At 47.6% G+C, this 23089-nt stretch overlaps 1 protein-coding gene across 2 annotated transcripts in view; it reads right to left on the reverse strand.

Moving 5' to 3' along the window:
* Nucleotides 1–22708, reverse strand: part of LCMT1 (leucine carboxyl methyltransferase 1) — a 40956-nt gene extending 18248 nt beyond the window's left edge. The window contains exons 1-5 of one of the 2 annotated variants that reach the window (XM_038540009.1): nucleotides 22457–22708; nucleotides 12830–12921; nucleotides 10697–10818; nucleotides 7852–7928; nucleotides 3568–3629 (exon numbers count right to left, since the gene is read on the reverse strand). In XM_038540009.1, coding sequence (XP_038395937.1) covers nucleotides 3568–3629; nucleotides 7852–7928; nucleotides 10697–10818; nucleotides 12830–12921; nucleotides 22457–22566 — 463 coding nt within the window. In that variant the 5' untranslated portion in view covers nucleotides 22567–22708. The remainder of the gene's footprint in view (nucleotides 1–3567; nucleotides 3630–7851; nucleotides 7929–10696; nucleotides 10819–12829; nucleotides 12922–22456) is intronic. The other variant, XM_038540010.1, reaches the window with a different exon arrangement.
* Between the last annotated feature and the right edge of the window lie 381 nt (nucleotides 22709–23089).

Below are 23089 nucleotides of genomic sequence, written 5' to 3' on the forward strand. Positions count from 1 at the left end.
ATGTCAGCCAAGCAGGGAAATCCAAAGTCAATCCAGGTGCCACAAGGCCCAAGTCAGAAAAAGAACATGAAGACTATCAAGGCATTTGTCTGCCGTATTATGAGATCAAATAATGATTCCTGAACACCTGTGTGCCTTCTTGTAAACAATATACGTAATAATAAAAAGCATGCTTGGAGTGAGTTATTCTATCCCTGATCCAAAAAAAAAAAAAAAAAAAAAAGAGAGAGAGAGAGAGAGAGAGATGGACTACAAAAACACCAGCACATTTATTCATTTGAGCATTCAAGGGTATATTTATTCAATCAACAATCTCTGCATGCCAGACACTGTTCTTCTAGGTGATGAACAAGAAGAGCGTGGTCCCTGCACCTTATTAGGCTTACCCTCCCTACAAAGGAGGGAGGGAGATAATGAATCATTAAACAAAGGAAGAATTAAGAGACTATCAGAGTATTAGGTGCTATGAAGCAAATAAATAGGAAAAAAAAAAAAAGGAGGGCAGGGGTCAGTCTTTCACCTGTTGGTCAAAGAGGGCTTCTCAGAGGAGGCAGCAGCTAACCTGAGACATGGATGATTAAAAGGAGCCAGAGAAGCAAAATTAGGGGAAGGGAGTTCTAGGCCAAGAGAAAAGGAAGTGGAAAGGCCCAAAGGTGACAGTAAGCATGGCACATTCAGAGGACAGCAGGACAAAGTGGCCAGATCACAGTTACTGTTATTGTGATCAAAAGTAAAATCCGAAGGCAGACAAGAGGCCTGCTTAACTCTGTGAGTCCCAACCAGTGGATTTAAGTAGGGGAATAAGAGAACCTGATTTACTCATTCTGAGTTACTTTTCACTGTGTGCCCATTTATATACTTTCAATTTTCTACCCTGTGCACATTTCAGCTTAAAAAAACATCAATTCAAAGATACATTTTTTTTCTGCTTTAACGTTTCTGAAATCAGGATGCATCGAATAGTCAATAACATACCAGTTTAATTTGTCAGCACTTTTTCTTTCCTAATGATAAATAAATAGTAGTGAATCTCACAGTCGCAGCCTCATAGGTTTGATGAAATAGGAAAATGTTTCAATTAAATTCGTATCAGTTTTATGATGACCTACCACTTTTCTCAAGTCTTCACTCACATTTGTATTTTATTTATTTCTATTTGAACTATCTTTTCTCAGTATGAGGGCAAGATAAAAAACTATAAAGCACAGGACCAGAAAATGTGTTTACATCAAACATACATACAGAGTTCAAAAGCAAGCAAAAGATTAAGAAAAAAAGGTGTCCAAAAAAGGCTGACAAGGGACTTTTATCAAAGAACGTATCTTTATGGTATAAAGGGCTCCTATCAATTGAAAAGAAAATGAAACAAAGCAACTGAAACAAATATGAACATAGGCAATAAAATGAAAATTTACAAAGAAATCCCACAGGCCAATAAAAGGAAGGAAGGATGCTGCATCTCATTAGCACAAAGTCATTTAAAAAATTTTTAATTAATAGGTTTGGCAGAATATTTTTTTTTTTAATGGTAATAGCCAATGTTAGTGAGGGAACAGAGTTCCCTCATCTATTTGAGAGAAAATACAAATTAGTAAAAAAGGTCTTGAAGAGCAGTTTGGCAGTAGCTATTAGAATATGTAAGGCACAATTCTGTGAGCCAGCAATTCCTGCAAAAATTCACACGTACCTATGCTTTCTACAACACTGTTTAATAGAAAACCATAAAAAAACACAGCAATCTAAAGGACCATCAGTACTGAACACATTAAGTAAAATGGAATTTCCATGCAAAGGAGTACATAAAGCCATCAGAAATAATGAAGTAAACCTATCTATGGCAACACAAAGACAGCCATGATTCACTAGGATGCAAAAAGAGCAAGTTATAAAGCAGTATGTGTAAATTACCCTCTTTATTAAAATTACACATAAATCTATTTCTTTTTAGAAATACAAGGGTGACTGGGGGGCTCAGTCGCTTAAGCTGCTGCCTTCAGCTCAGGCCATGATCTCCAAGTTCTGGGACTGAGCCCTGAGTTGGGCTCCCTGCTCTTTCAGGGGCCTGCTTCTCCATCTCTCTCTGCCCCAACCCCTGCTGTGTGCTCATTCTCTCTCTCTCAAATAAAATATTAAAAAAACAAAAACAAAAAACTATAGATTCACCCATTTAACAGATATATTGTTGAACAATGTATGTATGTATTTATTTATTTTTAATTTTTGTTTATTTATGATAGTCACACAGAGAGAGAGAGAGAGAGAGAGAGAGAGAGGCAGAGACATAGGCACCGGGAGCCCGACACGGGATTCGATCCCGGGTCTCCAGGATCGCGCCCTGGGTCAAAGGCAGGCGCTAAACTGCTGCGCCACCCAGGGATCCCGTATGTATTTATTCAATATATATGTTCTTTCAACAAAAATTTATTAAACCTTTTATATACCAGGCACCGGATTATATTTCTGTGTGCGTTCTCTTATGTGTGATATTTATCTGTCTCTAGATGTATTATGCATCCATAGGAGAAAACACTCTAAACACTGGTTATCTTGGTGAGGGTAGAGCTTATGGAGAGTCTTTACTTTTACCTCATATATTTCTGCATTGATGGATTCAAAGTAATGCAAAGTGTTACCTCTTTCATTATAGGTAATCATTCTGACACAGGGATTAACCAAATATATAGAAAATTATGGTAGCTTCCATGTGGAGAAAACAGGCCAGCAAATGGCAGTGTCTGAATAGGTTCTACTTAAAATCTGCAGGAAGGAAACAAAGGCTGGGGGAGATATTATTTCTGTGGGAGTTTCTTCGCTAGGAGCATGACCATGGCACTGCAGTTGCATAGAGGCCTGTCTAGTTGTCTGATGTTTACTGTGTTATCTGTGTCCATCTTCCAAGAAGGCCATCCTCCCTGGCCATGTTTTCTCACCTGAATTATTACTAAGTCCTTTGAACTTCTCTGCCAGACACAGACTGAAAATGATGGGAACATTCTGGAAGAGGTTTACCTTGGTTCAAAAGGCTTAGAACAGTTGTTGGAAACATTCATAATTAAAACGTGAGGGGGAAAACCGAGCACAGGGGCCAAGGAGGTAACATAACAGGTGGAACAGGTCAGGTACAAGACAACAGGGAGCAGTGGGGACACAAATGGAGGACGCACAGCCCTCCTCCATGAGGCAACCATGCAGGAGTCAGGGTCTCATGCTGCCAGATTGGATTTTCCCAAGGAAATCTGGAAAAGGAGACTTCCAGGAAAAAAAAATCTATTTTTGAAACGTTCGCAACTCATTGAAAAAAATGTTTTAAAGATTTAGGATCGGGGACCTATGGATATCTAAGAAGAGCCAGTCAAACAACTGTTTTAAACTCCTTCACAGTAAATGCGATGCAGTGGAAATGTATCAGCAAGAGTACATGCTGTCTGACATCATGTGTGCACACACGTAGGCACACACACATACACACATATATACACAACACACCATCTTTAAGAGGAAAAGCGGGACAAAAAGCAAGGATAGTTATATAGTCCATACTCTATCACTTAGGTTAAGGGTACTTGCCGATTTGAAGTGTGTCGTCTGCATGTAATTCTATAATGGGTTGTGATAAGAAAGGCTTGACTCTGGGAAGATGGGAAAGAGAGAGAAATGAGGAAAAATGCAAACAGTTTCAGCAAAAATGCAAAAATCCACTAAAGAAATGGCAAGTACATCCTGCTCCTGTTCAAAGCAGCGCTCCACAGGGACTTCTGCTTCATGATATTCGGTCCTCGGCACTCGCAGTAAAACTGTGTGGATCGGCTCTCAGGCTAGGTCACTAAGCACTACACTCAGAATGTGATGTCAACTCACAATCTGATCATGAAATACTGAAGACTCAGAAATCACTGAAGACAAGTCAGCAAGAATTTTCCCAATGTTTAGTGTTTCCCAAGCTATCTCTAGTTTCCTGCCTCTTCTCAAACAAAACATTTTTTTTCTATTTTTTTATTGGAGTTCCATTTGCCAACATATAGCATATCACCCAGTGCTCATCCCGTCAAGTGCCCACCACAGTGCCTGCGTTACCCAGTCACCCCATCCCCCTGCCCACCTCCCCTTCCACCACCCCTTGTTCGTTTCCCAGAGTTGGGAGGCTCTCATGTTCCATCACCCTCACTGATATTTCCCACTCATTTCCTCTCCTTTCCCCTTTATTCCCTTTCACTATTTTTTATATCCCCCAAATGAATGAGACCAGGTAATGTTTGTCCTTCTCCAATTGACTTACTTCACACAGCATAATACCCTCCAGTTCCATCCACCTAGAAGCAAATGGTGGGTATTTGTCGTTTCTAACGTCTGACTAATATTCCACTGTATACACAGACCACATCTCCTTTATCCATTCATCTTTCGATGGACACCGAGGGCTCCTTCCAGTTTGGCTATTGTGGCCATTGCTGCTATAAACATTGGGGTGCAGGTGTTCCGGCATTTCACTGCATCTGTATCTTTGGGGTAAATCCCCAGCAGTGCAATTGCTGGGTCGTAGGGCAGGTCTATTTTTAACTCTTTGAGGAACCTCCACACAGTTTTCCAGAGTGGCTGCACCAGTTCACATTCCCACCAACAGTGCAACAGGATTCCCCTTTCTCCACAGCCTCTCCAACATTTGTTGTTTCCTGTCTTAATTTTCCCCATTCTCACTGGTGTGAGGTGGTATTTCATTGTGGTTTTGATTTGTATTTCCCTGATGGCCAGTGATACAGAGCATTTTCTCATTAGCTTGTTGGCCATGTCTGTCTTCCTCGGTGAAATTTCTGTTCATGTCTTTTGCCCATTTCATGATTTGACTGTTTCTTTGCTGTTGAGTTTAAGAAGTTCTTTATAGATTTTGGATACTAGCCCTTTATCTGATAGGTCTTTTGCAAATATCTTCTCCCATTCTGTAGGCTTTTAGTTTTGTTGACTGTTTCTTTGGCTGTGCAGAAGCTTTTTTATCTTGATTAAGTCCCAATAATTCATTTTTGTTTTGGTTTCCCTTGCCTTCATAGATGTATCCTGCAAGAAGTCACTGTGGCCAAGTTCAAAAAGGGTGTTGCCTGTGTTTTCCTCTAGGATTTTTTTTTAAATTTTTTATTTATTCATGATAGTCACAGAGAGAGAGAGAGAGAGGCAGAGACATAGGCAGAGGGAGAAGCAGGCTCCATGCACCGGGAGCCCGACGTGGGATTCGATCCCGGGTCTCCAGGATCACGCCCTGGGCCAAAGGCAGGCGTCAAACCGCTGCGCCACCCAGGGATCCCTCCTCTAGGATTTTGATGGAATCTTGTCTCACATTTAGATCTTTCATCCATTTTGAGTTTATCTTTGTGTCGTGGTCTAGTTTCATTCTTCTGCATGTGGGTGTCCAATTTTCCCAGCACCATTTATTGAAGAGACTGTTCTTTTTCCAGTGGATAGTCTTTCCCGCTTTGTTGAATGTTAGTTGACCATAGAGTTGAGGGCCCATTTCTGGATTCTCCATTCTGTTCCATTGATCTATGTGTCTGTTTTTGTGCCAGTACCATACTGTCTTGATGATCACAGCTTTGTAGTACAACCTGTAATCCGGCATTGTGATGCCCCTGGCTCTGGTTTTCTTTTTCAATATTCCCCTGGCTATTTGGGGTCTTTTCTGATTCCACACAAATCTTAAGATTGTTTGTTCCAACTCTCTGAAGAAAGTCCATGGTATCTTGATAGGGATTGCATTGAATGTGTAAAATTGCCCTGGGTAGCATTGACATTTTCACAATATTAATTCTTCCAATCCATGAGCATGGAATGTTTTCCCATCTCTTTGTGTCTTCCTCAGTTTCTTTCAGAAGTGTTCTGTAGTTTTTAGGGTATAGATCCTTTACCTCTTTGGTTAGGTTTATTCCTAAGTATCTTACGCTTTTGGGTGCAATTGTAAATGGGATTGACTCCTTAATTTCTCTCTCTTCAGTTTCATTGTTAGTGTATAGAAATGCCACTGATTTCTGGGCATTGATTTTGTATCTTGCCACACTGCCAAACTGAGGTATGATTTCTAACAATCTTGGGGTGGAGTCTTTTTTTTTTTTTTAATTAATTTATTTATTTATTTATGAGAGAGAGAGAGAGAGGCAGAGACACAGACAGAGGGAGAAGCAGGCTCCATGCTGGGAGCCCGACGCGGGACTCGATCCCAAGACTCCAGGATCGTGCCCTGGGCCAAAGGCAGGTGCCAAACCGCTGAGCGACCCAGGTATCCCCTCTTTTGGGTTTTCTATGTACAGTATCATGTCATCTGCAAAGAGGGAGAGTTTGACTTCTTCTCTGCCAATTTGAATGCCTTTTATTTATTTTTGTTGCCTCTTTGCTGAGGCAAGGACTTCTAGTACGATGTTGAATAGCAGTGGTGAGAGTGGACATCCCTGTCATGTTCCTGATCTTAGGGGAATGGCTCCCAGTGTTTCCCCATTGAGAATGATATTTGCTGTGGGCTTTTCATAGACAGTTTTTTTTTTTTTTTAAGATTTTATTTATTTATTCATGAGAATACACAGAGAGGAGACAGAGAGAGAGGCAGAGACACAGGCAGAGGGAGAAGCAGGCTCCATGAAGGGAGCCTGACGTGGGACTCGATCCTGGGTCTCCAGGATCATGCCCTGAGCTGTAGGCGGCGCTAAACCGCTGAGCCACCGGGGCTGCCCTCACAGACAGCTTTTAAGATGCTGAGGAATGTTCCTTCTATACCTACACTCTGAAGAGTTTTGATCAGGAATGATGCAGTTATTTTGTCAAGTGCTTTCTCTGCATCTATTGAGAGGATCATATGGTTCTTGTTTTTTCTTTTATTGATATGATCTATCACATTGAATGCTTTATGAGTGTTGAACCAGCCTTGCATCCTGGGGATAAATCCCACTTGGTCATGGTGAATAATCTTAATGTACTGTTGGATCCTATTAGCTAGTATCTTGTTGAGAATTTTTTGCATCTGTGTTCATCAGGGATATTGGTCTATAATTCTCCTTTTTGGTGGGGTTTTTGTCTGGTTAGTGAGCAACTAACTTCAGCGTTCCATTCATTCACTCAAAGAATATTTACTATGCACGTGCTCTAGGTTGGGCACTTTTCTATGACTTGGAGATAAAGAACTAGACAAAATATACATTAAAAATTCAGATGAGGGATCCCTGGGTGGCGCAGCGGTTTGGTGCCTGCCTTTGGCCCAGGGCGCGATCCTGGAGACCCGGGATCGAATCCCACGTTAGGCTTCCGGTGCATGGAGCCTGCTTCTCCCTCTGCCTGTGTCTCTGCCTCTCTCTCTCTCTGTGTGTGACTATCATAAATAAATAAAAAAAAAATTAAAAAAAAAAAATTCAGATGAGGGTAGCCCAGGTAGCTCAACGGTTTAGCTGGCCTTCAGCCCAGGGTGTGATCCTAGAGACCCGAGATCGAGTCCCACATCAGGTTCCCTGCATAGGGCCTGCTTCTCCCTCTGCCTGTGTTTCTGCCTCTCTTGTTCTGTGTCTCTCATGAATAAATAAATAAAAATCTTTAAAAAAAACCCCCAAAAACCCAGATGATGAAACTACTATAGGTCATTTCTTTCAAACGTTCAGAGAATGACATTAATGGACAGAACAGCCACAAGGCAGGGTATATTTCATTGTGAAGACTGCTCGATAGGCTAGAATGGCGATCCCAAGGTTAGCAAGAAAGTGGGGGGGGGGGGGGATGGGGTCAAGGGAAGAGTCCCCTAAAATGAGGTCTCTGGAATTCAGACTGGCCCCTGCTGAACGCTGCCTCTGAATCCACCCAGCTCTGTCCTCTGGTCCAAGCCACACTTACTTGATGCTATGCAGCTTTCTTGTGACTATCATTGGAAAGTCGACTTCAAAATATTTACTTGGGAGCAGATCTTCATCCTGAGGAAAGATACACAGTAAGTTTTCTAAGTATGTATTCACTCATACAACTTACTGATCATCTTCATGTATGAGTACTAGGCCTGAAACAGCAATGGGGCATTTTAAGGTTTTAAGTCAGGCACAATACGGTCAGAATGTATTTTTCATGTGATTTTGGAAAGCAGGGTTGGTGGTAAAGGGCAGTCCCTCTGGAGCGGAAGAATGGGGTTCAGATCCTAGCTCCAACATATGTCTGCTGTGAAGTCTTGGAAGTCACTAAACTCCCTGGGCCAAGCTTTCTCGTGTGTACAGTAGACGAAATGACAGCACCTCACGGGGGTGTGAGGATTAATGAGGAAATAAATACACGAGTAACACTCACAATGGCCTCAGTAAGTGACATTGCTGGACTTTTACTACTCACTGATACGAATACACACATATGGGGCATGACCGGGATGGATGCACATTTATTTTTACTGAGGGCTGCAATAAAATAAGTGTGAAAGCCACACACACAGACACACAGACACAAACACAGAAACACACATATTCAGAGACACACAAACACACACACAGTGAGATAAACACACATACACACAAGGACCCGCACACAGACACAAGAGACACACACATAGACACAGACACATAGATACAGAGAGAGACACAATTACACTCATATGCAGACATACACAAACACACACACACACACACACAGCCCTGCTCCCTCTTCTGCATACCCAGCCTGGTCAGCCCCTGGCCATCTGAGCACATACTCTCCATCTGTTGTGTCCAATCACTCACTCAGCCCTGATGACTATTCTTGAATGCATTCTCTCCTCAGCTCACCAACTGCACAGACTGTAGGGACATCCCTTTCTGGCCTCTTTTAATGACACGCTGAGTATTGCCTGCAGCAGCTCCTCACACTCCTTAGGCCTGGCAAGAAACAAGGCTTGTGACTTGAGTCTGCTTCTCCCTCTCTCTGTGTCTCTCCCTCTCTCTGTGTCTCTCGTGAATAAATAAATACAATCTTTAAAAACAAAAAAACAAACTTTGATTTGTTAAAAACTCTTTGGACCAATATAATTATCAAACAAAAAAGCCTCCAGAAAATTTCGAGACCCTGTGTTATTGACCTCCCTCACTCCTGAGAGAGAACCTTTTCTTGGAAGGGGTACCTAGTCTTGGCGTACCTTGCTCAGAAATAAAACTCTCAGATGTATTAATTATTAATGAACCTACATGACAGAGGTGAGATACCAAGTCATGAAATCAGGTCGAAAGGGTGTCAGGCAAGAAGGAGGCGTTTCTCCAGTGGCTTCTGTGACCACGGTCCACATTCTGCCAGCCACTGTGCTTTGTCCCGGGTCCTTCCCCCACAGCACGGTCTCTGAGGTACAGAGGCACCACCGCCCCATGTACGGCAAAGACCCCCCTGAACAACCACAGGGCTCCGTGCAGAGAACAGGAACGGAGCCTGGACGTGGCGGAGCTGTAGTGCACAGTTTGTTCCAGGCATCAACGCCACTGGCCGTCCAATCTGGGGAAGACACAGGCTCCTGCAGCACCCCCTTTCCTGATCTCTAACCCTCCCACCCCAGAGCTCTCACGTTAATTCACGAGGTCCCATAACTGCCAGCACTTCATAAACGTTAGCTATCTTATCCTGAATGAATAGTGCAGAGGCAAACAATGACTACTCCGGCGGTGCTGAGGCTGCTGGGTTCTCGCCTGAGTAACAGAAAGGTCGTGCGCACTGACAACCAAAGACTTCCTTATCAGGTGAACTGATTAGGGACAAAATGCCTATGCGGGTGCTGTTAGGCCCCCACACACTGATTTTTCTTGGTGTATGTCTGCAAGAAACCTGGGGAAACGCACGTACCCATCACTGCCACACGACGGACCTGATAGAAGAACTGAGAAAAATCTGTACGAACCTACAAAAAGGAAGGTGCAATCAGTGAAGGTGTCATAGGGAAAAGGTGGGTAGCTACGATTCTAGCCCGGCATCAAAGACCAGTTCTTCGGTCCTGGTTCCGCCACTAACGGGACCATCCCCTTTCCTGTGAGTGAGTGTAACGAACAATACCTATTCTTGATCCCTAACACAGGTGGGGGGAATCACATCAGGGTAGAGCTACAAAAGGGCTTTCTGTCATAGTACCTTCACCCAGCCTCGCTCATCTCCAAACTATACCGAACACACTGTCTTGATGACAACAAAATCTCAGTTGCTGTCAAGATGGCCAATGCATGGGCTGTCAGTCTCAGCAATTCCACTGGCAGGGTTCTTCCACACGTGCACACGCAATGTATACAAGGAGTTCGATCCTAAGCCCTGTTTGTAACAGCAAAGGATGACAAGCAAGACGTACATCCTCCACTATGGCCCTAGTGACATCATGTAGGTGGCTGATGGTGGCAGCAGGTGTAAGCACCTAGCAATGGGGCGAAGAGACCAGCAGCCGGTCACTGGATTCCCTCTGAATATATTTTTAACGTTCTTGAGCCACGCAGGCACCTTCACAAAACAAAACAATTTGGCAAACAAGAAGGGGAGTTTTTTTTTTTTTTTAAAGATTTATTTATTTATTTATGATAGACACACTGAGAGAGACAGAGAGAGAGGCAGAGACACAGGCAGAGGGAGAAGCAGGCTCCATGCCAGGAGCCCGATGCGGGTCTCGATCCTGAGACTCCAGGATAGCGCCCTGGGCCAAAGGCAGGCGCCAAACCGCTGAGCCACCCAGGGATCCCCAAGAAGGGGAGTTTTAATATACCTTTAACCTCCAGAAGGTGGTATCCATCCCAGCCCCAAGATTTAGAATCTGACACTGACATTCTGTCTTCCGTAGAAAGGCCTTGATAAGCTGATCAACACCGTGGACTCGAGCAAAATATCCTGAAAGAGAGAGAGAGACACAAGCTATGGCTCATGGAGGTCATGACATCAGACATCCCTGCAAAGCCCACCCCAGGAGAACAGCAAAACAGGACACTTCTGTTCTTCTGTAGGGTCAGCGCTTTATCTGTGAAATTCACAAGAGTAACAGTGACTTTCAAATTCTATCACCTTTTAAAGCTGTTTGAACCAAAGCAAGTACAATCTATTTAATAGTGGAATTACCTATCTGAAAAATAAACTGTCCCATGATTTCACTTAGGAAAGACAAGTGTTTTGCAACAAAATATCAGATCTAATTATTCCTCTTCAAAACTTGCTTTTCTCCTGGCTAGGTGAAAGCTACTTAGGCCTGTGTTAAAAGTTAAAATAGAAGATCATGACAAAAATAGTTTTTTGGGGTCAGGAACGGGGCAGATAAATATAAAAGCAAAAAGGAAAAAAAAAAGCAGTTTTTATCGTGTTCCCTTCATATCCATGCCGACTGGGTAAGAGCCTCTATGTTTATAAAATGGCCTCAGTGATTGGGGGAGAGAAAGGCACCAGGCAAATGTTGCTGAAAAAACTGAATTGTTCAGCTCTGTGGTGGGGAGCTGGAGCACAGGAGATGGGAAATCGAAGAGGGGGGAAAGGAATACAATCTGCATTCTAAAGCCCTGATGCTGAAAAGATGACTATCTTAAACCACATTGCAGTGGCATTTAGAGACTTACAGCAATTGGACATAGGAATTCTTTGTCTACTGATTCTCCTAATAAATAATTTGAGTTTGTATTTTATGCATCCAGTAAATCATCTTTATTGTGTGTTAAAGTATATCATCCACAACAGACTGGATGTTGGGGAAAAAATTTTAAAGATGCTCACCACAGGCTATTTGGGAAGGACAGATGGCTGCCAATCTTCCTGGGGCACCCAGCTCCTGACGCCCGATAGAGGGGCCCTGGCTCTGCAGCATCTGTTAGGAAAGCTGCCTCAAGAGCATGGGACGGAGGCCTGAGGCCTCTTAGCCAGGCCTTGCCCCATCTTCCTGATGACTGGGTTCACCCTCGCCTCAAGTAACTACCCTGTCCCTATTCCCAGGTACCACCACTTTAAAACTTTTAAACATATAAAAATGATCTTTAACTTCACCACAAAATAGGAGGAATATAAAATAAAATTATTGTAAAGATAGCATTTTTCACAAATCAGATGAACAAAGATAAGAAGTTTCATGATACGCTATGTTGGTGAGCATGTTGGGAAAGAAGCACTTCGAGAAACCACTGGAGAGAGTGAACACTGGAACTCTCTTTTTAAGAGGGAATCCCTGGGGGTGCTTGGGTGGCGCCGTCGGCTCAGTGTCTGCCTTCAGCTCAGGTCATGATCTCAAGATCCTGGGATCGAGCCCACATCGGGCTCTCTGATCAGTGGGGAGTATGCTTCTCACTCTCCCTCAGTCCCCCAACCACTCTCTGTGCTCTCACTCTCAATGTCAAATAAATTTAAAAAAAAAATTTTTTTTTAATTTTTATTTATTTATGATAGTCACAGAGAGAGAGAGAGAGGCAGAGACACAGGCAGAGGAAGAAGCAGGCTCCATGCACTGGGAGCCCGACGTGGGATTCGATCCCGGGTCTCCAGGATTGCGCCCTGGGCCAAAGGCAGGCGCTAAACCACTGTGCCACCCAGGGATCCCAATTTTAAAAAATATGAAGAAAAATCATATAAAAAAAATAGAACGAGGGATCCCTGGGTGGCGCAGCGGTTTGGCGCCTGCCTTTGGCCCAGGGCGCAATCCTGGAGACCCGGGATCGAATCCCACGTCGGGCTCCCGGTGCATGGAGCCTGCTTCTCCCTCTGCCTGTGTCTCTGCCTCTCTCTCTCTCTCTCTGTGACTATCATAAATAAATAAAAATTGAAAAAAAATATTTAAAAAAAAAAAAAAATAGAACGAATCTCCAAAACTTCAGGCCTCTGTGCTAATGAGAGGACCTTCGGGAAGAAGGGGGCGGGGGTCACCACTTGCCTCTGTTAATTTCGGGAGCCTTCCTCTCCTTAGACAGTCTTACAAAATGCTGAATGTAAGGGTCATGCCAGTAGCCAATGCTGACTGCAAACCTGGAAGGGACGAAAGGAGGCAGGTGAGTAGAGGTCAGCAGGTTCAGGCCCATTCTCGGCAACCAGGTAAAGCAGGAAAATCACCTACGTCAAAAGGCCAACACGTGCACATCTGGCGCTCCATTACACATGTCAACAGGCGCAGCCATCCGTCTTGCTGCTCACACACACACAGCCCCTCACCCTCCCCACAGCGGCCATTTCTTCCCTCTCTTTCTTCATACGGCCAACTCCTCTCCCAGGACCCTAGAGAGCACATAACCTCACCTCATACCTCACCCAGGAGACCTGCCACCACTCATTCACTCCACAGCAAACTCACGGGTGAGAGCCACTCAGACAACTCTGCTCAACCAGAAGTTCTGTGTCCATAGGAAAGGAGACCGGAACCGTTGCGTAAGACTAACCACTACCTAAGGATTTCCCCCGACTCTGTAGCAGATACCGCTCATTCCACGTCCCTCGAGGAGGTCACGGTGGAAAATCCAGGAACAAATAAACACTACAGCTACAACCGAGAAAGTGTTAGAGTGGCCTACACTGCAACCTGGAAAAGGCTACGGGAGCCTAAACGCTTCCCAGCCGACACCCCAAGGAATCAAAGTTTTAGTGTTCTGAGCCAGGGAGCTGAAGCCCGGTTTACCACTGAAGGTCTTCTGGCAACCAGGAGCGGAGCCAGCCTTAGGACAATGAGAAGTAATGGCAGGAGCCTGGATCCCCAAGGCCACGCCAAGCCACTATGCGCCTGGAGTCTACTCTACCCCTCAATGGATATCTGTGAATTAAAACATGTCTTTAGCTTTTAAAGGGAGCCTGGGTGGCTCAGTCGGTTGGAGTGACCACTCTTGGTTTCCCCTCAGGTCATCAATTCGGGGTCCTGGGATCGAGCCCCACGTCAGGTTCCACACGTAGCAGGGAGTCTGCGCCAAGACTCTCTCTCCCCTCTTCCACTCCCCTGGCTCATTTCCTCTCTTTGAGACAAAGAGGTAAATCTTTTTAAAAAAAGTAATGATTAGGGATGCCTGGGTGGCTCGGCGGTTTAGTGCCTTGCCTGCCTTTGGCCCAGGGCGTCTCCCGGAGTCCTGCATCGGGCTCCCTGCATGGAGGCTACTTCTCCCTCTGCCTATATCTCTGCCTCTCTCTTTCTCTCTCTTTCTCTCTCTCTCTCTGTGTGTGTGTCTCTCGTGAATAAATAAATAAAATCTTTATAAGTAAATAAATAAGTAAGTGAGAAAGATGGGGTGAGTCTTGGCTTACTTGCACCCTGAAGCATCCTAAGTGATATCCTGTGTTCAGTAGCTCCTTTCCATTTGCTTGACGAGTAAGCTGAGAGGGGTAAGGCTGTGTGTGTGTGTGTGTGTGTGTGTGTGAGAGAGAGAGAGAGAGAGAGAGAGAGAGAGAGACGTCTCCCAGCTACGTTCTTAGTGCCCAGAAGTGATATTGAATCTTCTCGTTATAGCCACGGACGAGGCTTCCTTACCCCTGCCCTGACTACAGTCTGTGCTAATCCACGACATTTTCCCACCCAGTCTCTCCTTTCTACCTTCCCACAACCACAGACACCCAGGAGGAAGCTATGCCTTCAGAAGGAAGCTACTCAACGCAGCAACTCCACAGAAACACATGAACTACTCACTAAGGGACTCAATTTGCTATACGCCCAGACGGTCCAAGGAAAACTGACCCACAGAGCTTTGCAGAGTGAACGGGCTCAGTTGTCTACAATAATGCTTCTCAAACAATGAACTGTGACCCATCCGTATCATAAACCAATGCCACAGTTTGCAAATCTCCATCTTAGAGAATGCAGTCAACTACAGGAAAACGGAAAATATCGACATTCATTACACACTCTAAGAGGTAAAGGCTGTTTTGTGAAGCTTCTGTTGAAAGTGTGTGTTCAGGGGAGGAGTGCCCTGAAGAATGTGTTCCGCAAACAAACAGAATAAAATAGACTCTAAGCACAAAAAGCAGGCTGGTGGTTGCCGGGGGGGGGGGGGGGGAGGCCCATGGGCGCCCCTGGTGAAGGGGATTAAGAGGTACAAACATCCAGTTATATAAATGACCCACCAACACAAAAGCACAACACAGGGAATAGAGTCAGTAATACTGTAACAAGGCTGTACGGTGGCATAGGATGACTGTACCTGATCGTGGGGGGCGCTGAGTAATGTATAGACTCGTCCGATCGCTATGTCACACACCGGAGACTAATATGACATCGCACAGACCAACTATACTTCAGTAATTTAAAACACGAAAGAAAACGCTCTTCTCACTGATGGTGGTCTGAGGGGCACTGCCCTCAAAGGCACCGTCTGGCGCCATCTAGTGGTAGAAGCCATCCCTGTGGTTTGAGCAGGAACCACAGACTGGTGATGAGGAGTCCTCACAGGTGGATGTTTGGCGGGAGGGGCCCTTAGACTGCACCTGCTCAACCCTCACATCCAGGGCAAGATCCCTGCAACAACACCACGCCACTGCCTGAGCACGCCCCACAAAGAAGGCGCTGGCTCGCTCGCTCCACTGCCCAGCACTCGAACTGCTGAAAAGCTGACCAAGCTGCCTTCCTCCGGGAGCTCCTCCAAGTACTTCCTACTGCCCTCTCCTGGAACACAAGGAGCAGCGTCTGCATTGCCATCAGTTTAATACTGTGGATTCAGTCAAGCCATATTTGTTGAGCGTCGGCAAAGGGCCGGGCATTGGTTCACAGGGGTGAAGCAGGGCAGGGACAGAGACAGAAAGAAGAGCTTAGGTCAGAACAAGGACAACAGCAGGGGGGGATGGAAGGATCTACTTTAGAGAAGGTGAGAGAGAAGGCGTCTCTGAAGAGGGGATGGCTGAGTGGAGGGCGACACAATTGCAGAAAGCTGTGCAGAAGGCATTCCAGACAGGAGGAATCGCAGGTAGAAACGCTCTGGGGGCAGGAAGCTCCTTGGAAAGTCCCAGTAGTAGCAGGAGGTAGGCAGGGAGGCTGAACAACAGCAGAGAAGCAGGAGACCCTGCTCAGAGATTTCTGGGGCATGTGTGTGTTTCTCAATGGGTCTGTTTAAACTTTCTCTACCTTACCAAATGGCATGTATCATTCTAAGACACCATCAACCGTTAAGACTCCGAAAAGAAAGAAGAAACACCGTTGGGTAGTTAATGGTTTCTCTGAGTGCTTACAATTGGAATTGTCTGCTTATCCAAAAGCCCGTTTGGACTTATTGGAACGGACTGCAAGGCAAAGGCTGCTGAAGAGGAGTTGCTTAAGTCTTCCCTTCCAGGATCTCTGGGAGTTTCTACACAACGATGATTGATCTTCGTGTCGCCAAGAGCACTGGCCAGCCTACATTTCTTCTCAAGTGATCCTCAGCATCCAATCCGAGATTTCCTTCCAAGTCACCGACCCTGGGTTCTGTCACGGAGTCTTTCCTGATCTCATGCGAAGCTACCAATGGATGACCTCGAACAGCAATCAGGATTTGTGCTCCTTCTTCAAATGGCCCTTAAATGCGATGTGGACGGAAGCACCAGGGGCTGCAGGTGCAGCTAGCTGTCCAGCCAGGCCACGAGGGGCACGAGGAGCATGTCCACCTGCACAGATAATGACAACCCTAGCAGGACGTGGCAGTGACCACAGGACATATCAAGAAGAAATCATGGGTGCCTGGGTGGCGCAGCCTGTTGGGCAACCGACTCTTGCTTTCAGCTCAGGTGCTGATCTCAGAGTCTTGACGGCAAGGCCTGGCAAGGCGTGCCTGCGTCGCGCTCTGCACTGGGCGAGGAGCCCGCTTGCGATTCTTTCTCTCTCCCTCTCCTTCTGCCCCTCCGCAGCCCTGGTCAGGCAAGCTTGCGCATGCTCTCTCTCGCTCTCTCTCTCTCCGCCCCACCCCCCAAGAAAGTAAATAAATAAATAAAACCCAAAGACTCAAAACCCTCAGATTTAGAGAGGCCTGTACTCAGCCTTCATTCATTCCACTGCTGCTTCTGAAATGTTCATGACATTCACATAACCTAATTATCCTTTATATCAACTCACTTTTAATACCCCGTCTGATGTGCCACCTAATATTTTCTCCAAACACACTCTCTAATAAATACCACTGATCAACATTTAAAGCATCTATCTATCCTGTGTGCCGCCTAAAGTCATCTCACACTGCCCTGCGGGAAACACTGATCTGGTCCAACCTCCTGCTCATTCAGCAGCACTGACTCTGCCCTATTGGCACGCGTGTCGCCTGCAACAGTGGGAACTTCACAAGAAAGGTGTGACGTGCCTTCCCCTCGGTTTTCCTTCATCTCAGAGAATGGGAAGGGGCTCTCCCTGCTGCCCTAGCCGGTGAGGAGCAAGGCTGGCGCCTGTTCACTTCACTTCTACTCAACACTCATGACTGCTTACTACAATCCCGGACATTAGTTCAAAGGCTCAGCAAAGAGGAACAGGTACGAAACGGGGAAGGACCTTAGGCAGAAGGCACCGATTTACAGAGGTCAAGGGTGTTTCCCTCGAGCTGTGCAACCTGGTAGGAAACTTAATTCTGTTGCTTTTCAAACCTACTTACCCACTTGGACTTAGATCTCTCCTCTACATTCCAGCTGCTTCCATGGTGTTTGTGTGTATGTGTGAGCGTGGATGTGGGTGTCTCGTTCTGTACGTATATACGCCGCATATATACATGTAACACAGCTACATAGACACTCACCTACAACGGATGTATAAGCAATTACAAACACCAATCCAATACTCTCAGAATCAAGTTTCAAGTTTGGAATGTTACCTGTGTGCTGCACACTGGCCTTTAAGATACTGCTCCACCCCTTATTTTTAAGTTTATCATTCACCTTTTGCATCATTTAGCCTCATTTTTTGGTTTCTATTTCCTGCTGGTTGTCTTCTTGGTTAAAAACGGAAGGCGGGAAACAAAGTCTTAAGAGAAACAGACTTTGTACCGAAACAGATTTTGAGTCTGTTTCCCTTCTTTTAAACTCTGTTGCTTTCCTCAAAGCACATAGGCAAGGTCTTAAGTGTTTAATTCCCCCAAAAGACAAAAAAAAAAAAACACAAAAACAAAAACAGGGCAACCAGGGGGCTCAGTCGATTAAGTGTCTGACTCCTGATTTTGGCTCAGGTCAGGATGTCCGGGTCATGGGATCGAGTCCTGTGTTGGGGCCACACTCAGGGCAGAATCTGCTTGTCCCTCTCCCTCTGCACTTCCCCTTCACAAACTCTCTCCCTTTCAATAAATAAAATATTTAAAACGAGCTACAATTATCCCACTAGGTCCCAAGCAGGTCACCTCAATCTTCAGGTCAACATCCGCCCCCCCACCCCCACCCCATGGCCACCACCGCAGGAGCCTCTTGGGCACAGGGAGCAGCTGCTCCGCCCTAAGGCCCGCGGGGACAGGGCACATCTGACAGCTGAATCGATCCCGGAGGGCAGGCAAGGCTGGCGTGAAGCCACACTGGGGAAGCAAGGATGGGGCCGCCACACAGACCACATCAGGAACTTTTCAAATGCCAACAAGACGCCACAAGGCCAGGCAGTGACATGATGCAATGTGCCCTCCACAAACCTCAGGCTCCAGGGGCAGCTAGAGGCTGAGGGAGGCACGAGTCCCCGGAGGCGCGGCTAGCAGATGAGCACCATGGCTCGCACCACACGACCGTAACTCAGGCTCACAGGGCAGAAGCAGAGGTGGAGAAAAGGAGGGAGAGTCCAGAAATCTTTAGCAGATGACATCACAGGCTTGGGTGAAGGATCGATAGCACAAGGAAGGGGCTGAGTAGGAGCAGAGATCCAGGATGACTCCTCTCCTCTGCGCCGGTCAACGGAACGAACAGTGTGGCACCCTTCACGGACTTGGAGGGCTGTGGTAGCAAGGAGGAAAACACAGCCAGGGCATCTCGAGCATACTTTTGGAAATAATGAATCTGCCGTAATGCTGAGACGTCTACATGGAGATTTCCAGCTGGCAGGGGGATAGCCAGGGTAGCGTGACAGGATCACCGAAAGCAAAGTGTGCCATGCCACGCACTGCAGATTCTAAGCTTGCCGGCTGATGGGGAATCAAGAGGTGTCCAGTCACCCAGTGACAGGACAAGATTTCTGATCGCAAGTTACATTACCCTGGCTGGACAATGAACACTTGCGTAGCAGGGGAGCTGCACTAGAAGCAGACAGGACCTTAAGGACGTGTTGCAACAGGACCAGGTAAGAGAAGGGACCTGAGCCAAGGGAGGGGTGTGGCAGCAGGGAAGGAAAGAGAGCGGACCTGCCCTTTGTTGCCAACGCCGTCTCCCACGTGGCTGCTGGCTGCTGGCGATCGTTCTAAAACAAACCCAGAGCACGTCAGCTCCCCCACCCGAAACCCCTCGACCCGGGGCCCCTGGGTGGTCAGTGATTCAGGATCTTTCTTCAGCTCAGGTCAGGATTGTGGGGGCCTGGGATTGAGTCCCAGGGTCCTGGGATCGAGTCCCTCGTCACGCTCCCCAGGGAGAGCCTGCTGCTCCCTCTGCATGTGTCTCTGCCTCTGTGTCTCTCATGAATAAGCAAATAAAATCTGGGGAAGGAAAAAAAAAAAACCCAGACAGGAAAGAGAAGCAACTCCTCGGCCCTTCCCGCACTTCGCCTCTGACTGTGGCTCCAGAACCCTACCCGCTCTGCAGCACAACGTCAGGTTCCCCTGACACAGCATGTGCTTCAATGTCCATGCGATGTTCTTCTATCTGGCAAACACCTGTTCAGCTGACAGCTCACAGCATGCTGAGCACCCCCAGGGCCTGTATAGAAGGAGGGAACACACCAAACAGCAGAACCGTAGGAGTTCTGGGGAGGCTGACTGGTTTCTTAACGTTATTTTCGGGGTTGCTGTGGCTGGAACCCAGGGTGGCAGGAACCAGCCCGATCCACACCTGGCACACATTCAGTAACTTCAACCAAGTAATACTCAGAATAGACGGAAATGAAGGGCGCCTGGGTGGCTCAGGTGGCTGAGTGCCCAGCTCTTGGTTTCAGCTCAGGTCCTGTCTCAGGGTCGTGACAGAGAGCCCCACGTTGGGCTCCTCGCTCAGTGCAAACTCTCCCTGAGATTCTTTCCCCCTCCCTCTCACTTTGCCCCGCCCCACCCACGCGTGCACGCACTCTCTGTAAAACAAATAAAATCTGTAAAACACAGAAAAAAGAAAGAATGGAGGAAAATCAAAGCTCGTGATAATAACTTAGTGAAGGTTTCTCACTGCGCCAGACCCTGTGCTAATAACTGCCTTGTGTCTTTTTCTCACTGAATCCTTACATCCCAAAGGTGGGTTACCATTCTCTTCCCCATTCCAAAGAGAGGACTGAGGCAGGAAGTTATTTGCCCACGGTCCTGCAAGGAATCCCGGCCTCACTAATTACTTGACTTTCTGGCGAGATTTAAGGGTTTAACACGTTACATTACACTGGAGATGCAGGTTATGGTATCACAGACCTTGCAGAACAGAGCCCTGCAAAATGTCTCAGAACATTAACGTACGGATTCTCCCAAGCTTGTTGCAGGTTTCTCAGATGAAGGAAAGCCCAGTGCAAGAACAGCTTTGATGAAATGCATCCAGATGGCAAACACACCTGGTCTTTACAGCAGGGCACCTAACCCGGAAGCTTCGGACTCAGTGAGTCTGCAATAGGATGTGAGCAACTGTGTGTTCTTTACAAAGCTCCACAGGCTCCAGTGATGTGCACTTTGGGAGAATCCTGCAATTCCGACCCGAAACTTCCCCTATTAGATGTCTCCAGACTTGCGGCGGGGGGGGGGCATTAGAAACTGAGGCAGAGAAGAGCTGAGAAACTATAGAAATTATCCAACAAGAAAAAAAAAAAAAGAAATTATCCAACAAGAGCATTTTTACTGTTTTTTAAGTAAGCAAGTTTGCAAAAACTGTTAGCGACGAATCTCAAATAAATCAAAATCACCAATACGTTTCAAGCAAACCTAACCGTAATACGCTACTGAAAAGTATTTTGTTTCCTTCTGATTGTTTCCTTGGCACTCCACATTCTCTTAGCAAGTAGAAGTGTATGGGAGGAAAATTATTTCTAATTCAAAGGGCTACACATACGGTCAACAGCACTTGAAAGGTGAAGAAGAAATGAAGTTGGGTGTCATCCATTAAAGTTCACAAATTTCGGGGCACCTGGGAGGCTCAGTGGTTGAGCATGTGCCATGGGCTCAGGTTGTGATCCAGGGGTCCTGGGATCAAGTCTCACAACGGGCTCCCTACAGGGAGCCTGCTGTGTCTCTGCCCCTCTCTCTCTCTCTCTCACCGAAGAGTAAAAACTTAAAAAAAAACAAAAACAAAAACCTTGCAAGACGGCCTCCCAATCTTAGACACTTAATGTACGTATTTATCTCTACTTTTATTTTACCACCACTAACACCTACTACATGCCAAACGTGGCTCTAAGTGCCTTATTAGTTATTTACCATTCAATCTTTACAATCATCTATCAAGTGGGATTATTATGACTCCACTTCTCAGGTCAGGAAACTGAGACCCCGCAGAGTGGTGGAGTAACACAGACCATAAGGGGCAGAGCTAGGGTCAGCCTGAGAGAGCCTGGCCCTGGAGTCCGCGCTTTAAATCACTATGCTGAATCTCCAAGAAATAACAGAAAGTGCAGGTCTGAACCCAAACCCTCGGTTTACTCCAGCCGACGGTCGGCACGTGGCTCCAGCTTCAGCGGCATTCTTTCCATGCCTTGGACACTTCACGCTCCTTCCCTGTCCCGACCCAACGCCCTCCTACATCCCTGCTGGGTGGTCAGCCTTCTGTTGTCAGCTCGCACAGTACTGCCTCAATCACAGACTCGGATGCACGCTGCAGTTCCGTTCTTCACGGGTGACGTCTGCCTCCCGTCTCTCGCAACAGGTGCCACGTCAGGCCTGTTCACCGTGGGTCCCCAGTACCCACCGGCCACCCAAGAGCAAGCGCCCGCCACCCACTCTACTGTCCGCGATCTCCGCCGAGCGGAGGAACGCAGGACCCTCAAGCCTCAGGCGCTCCCACACGGGACACAGGTGTGTGCTCCCAACGCGGCCGCCGCAGCACCCCCAGGACCGTAGGCTCCTGTGGCATCCAGGCAGGAGCTGGGGAAGGTCCTGGCTCTGCACACCCCTGCACGCGGTCCTGGGCAGGCCGCCCCGCCCCCCGCCCCGCCCCCGCCCCCCCACGCCCCTGCTTGGCCCCACGGCAGGTGCAGAGGGGCCCAGGACAACCCACGACGCGACGGAACCTACTCAACAGGCGGACGCTCCGCTTCTCCTCGCGCACCAAGACTCTACCTCGTGGCCTCGCGGCTGGCTTCCCGCAAGGCCTCGGCCCCCAGGAGGCCCGGCCCCCAGCCCCGGCTCGCAGCAGAAGGGAGCCGCCCTCCGCTGCGGGCAGTCCCAGGCGTGGCCCGAGGGTCGCGCGAGCTGACGGGAACCTTTCAGCGCCAGCCTCGCCCCGAGGCCCCGGCCCCGCTGGGCAGCCGCCCCCCGGCCCCGGCCCCGCGCCCGGCCAGCACCTCTTGCACATGGAAGCATCTTCGCAAGTGCCGCGCACACCCTCGTCGTCCGTGTCTGTCGAGGTCGACGAAGAGGAGGCGAAAGAGGGCGTCCTCAGGTTAGTGGCCATCGGCGTGGAGGTTCCGGGCTGCCGTGCCCGCCAGGGACACGGAGGAAGCGGGGTCCGCACACGCCGCGAGGACCAGCGCGCCTCTGGCCGGGCAGGGGAGACCGGCTGGCTTCCCCCGCGCTCGGCGGGCGCATCTCAGTGACGTCATCACGGCAGCCTCCCCAGCAACCTTACCGCTCATTGGCTCGGCTCCTCGGCGCAGACGCTCATTGGGCACTCCCTCCGCCCCTCGGCCCGGGGAAAGGGTTCATTGGAGAGTTCCTCCGGCCCCGCCCACACAACCCGGAAGCTACCTACGGGGCAGGAAATAAACCGCCGTTCACGCAGGAGGCCATCGCAATGCTTTCTGGGAGTTGTAGTCCTCAGTGAGCTGGCTGCACGCAAATTCTCTCCTTGCTGGTCCCAATACTTTAGAACTGTCATTCACAGGAGGAGGAGCTAGCAGCATCCTCAGCACTGGGGCGAAAGGCAGACAATCCAGCCGCGGGAAACAAGTGTTACTCTTAACACTTAGGGCACAGTC

The sequence above is a fragment of the Canis lupus genome, chromosome 6 (genome assembly GCF_011100685.1).
Source record: "Canis lupus familiaris isolate Mischka breed German Shepherd chromosome 6, alternate assembly UU_Cfam_GSD_1.0, whole genome shotgun sequence".
In the NCBI taxonomy this organism is placed as follows: Eukaryota; Metazoa; Chordata; class Mammalia; order Carnivora; family Canidae; genus Canis; species Canis lupus.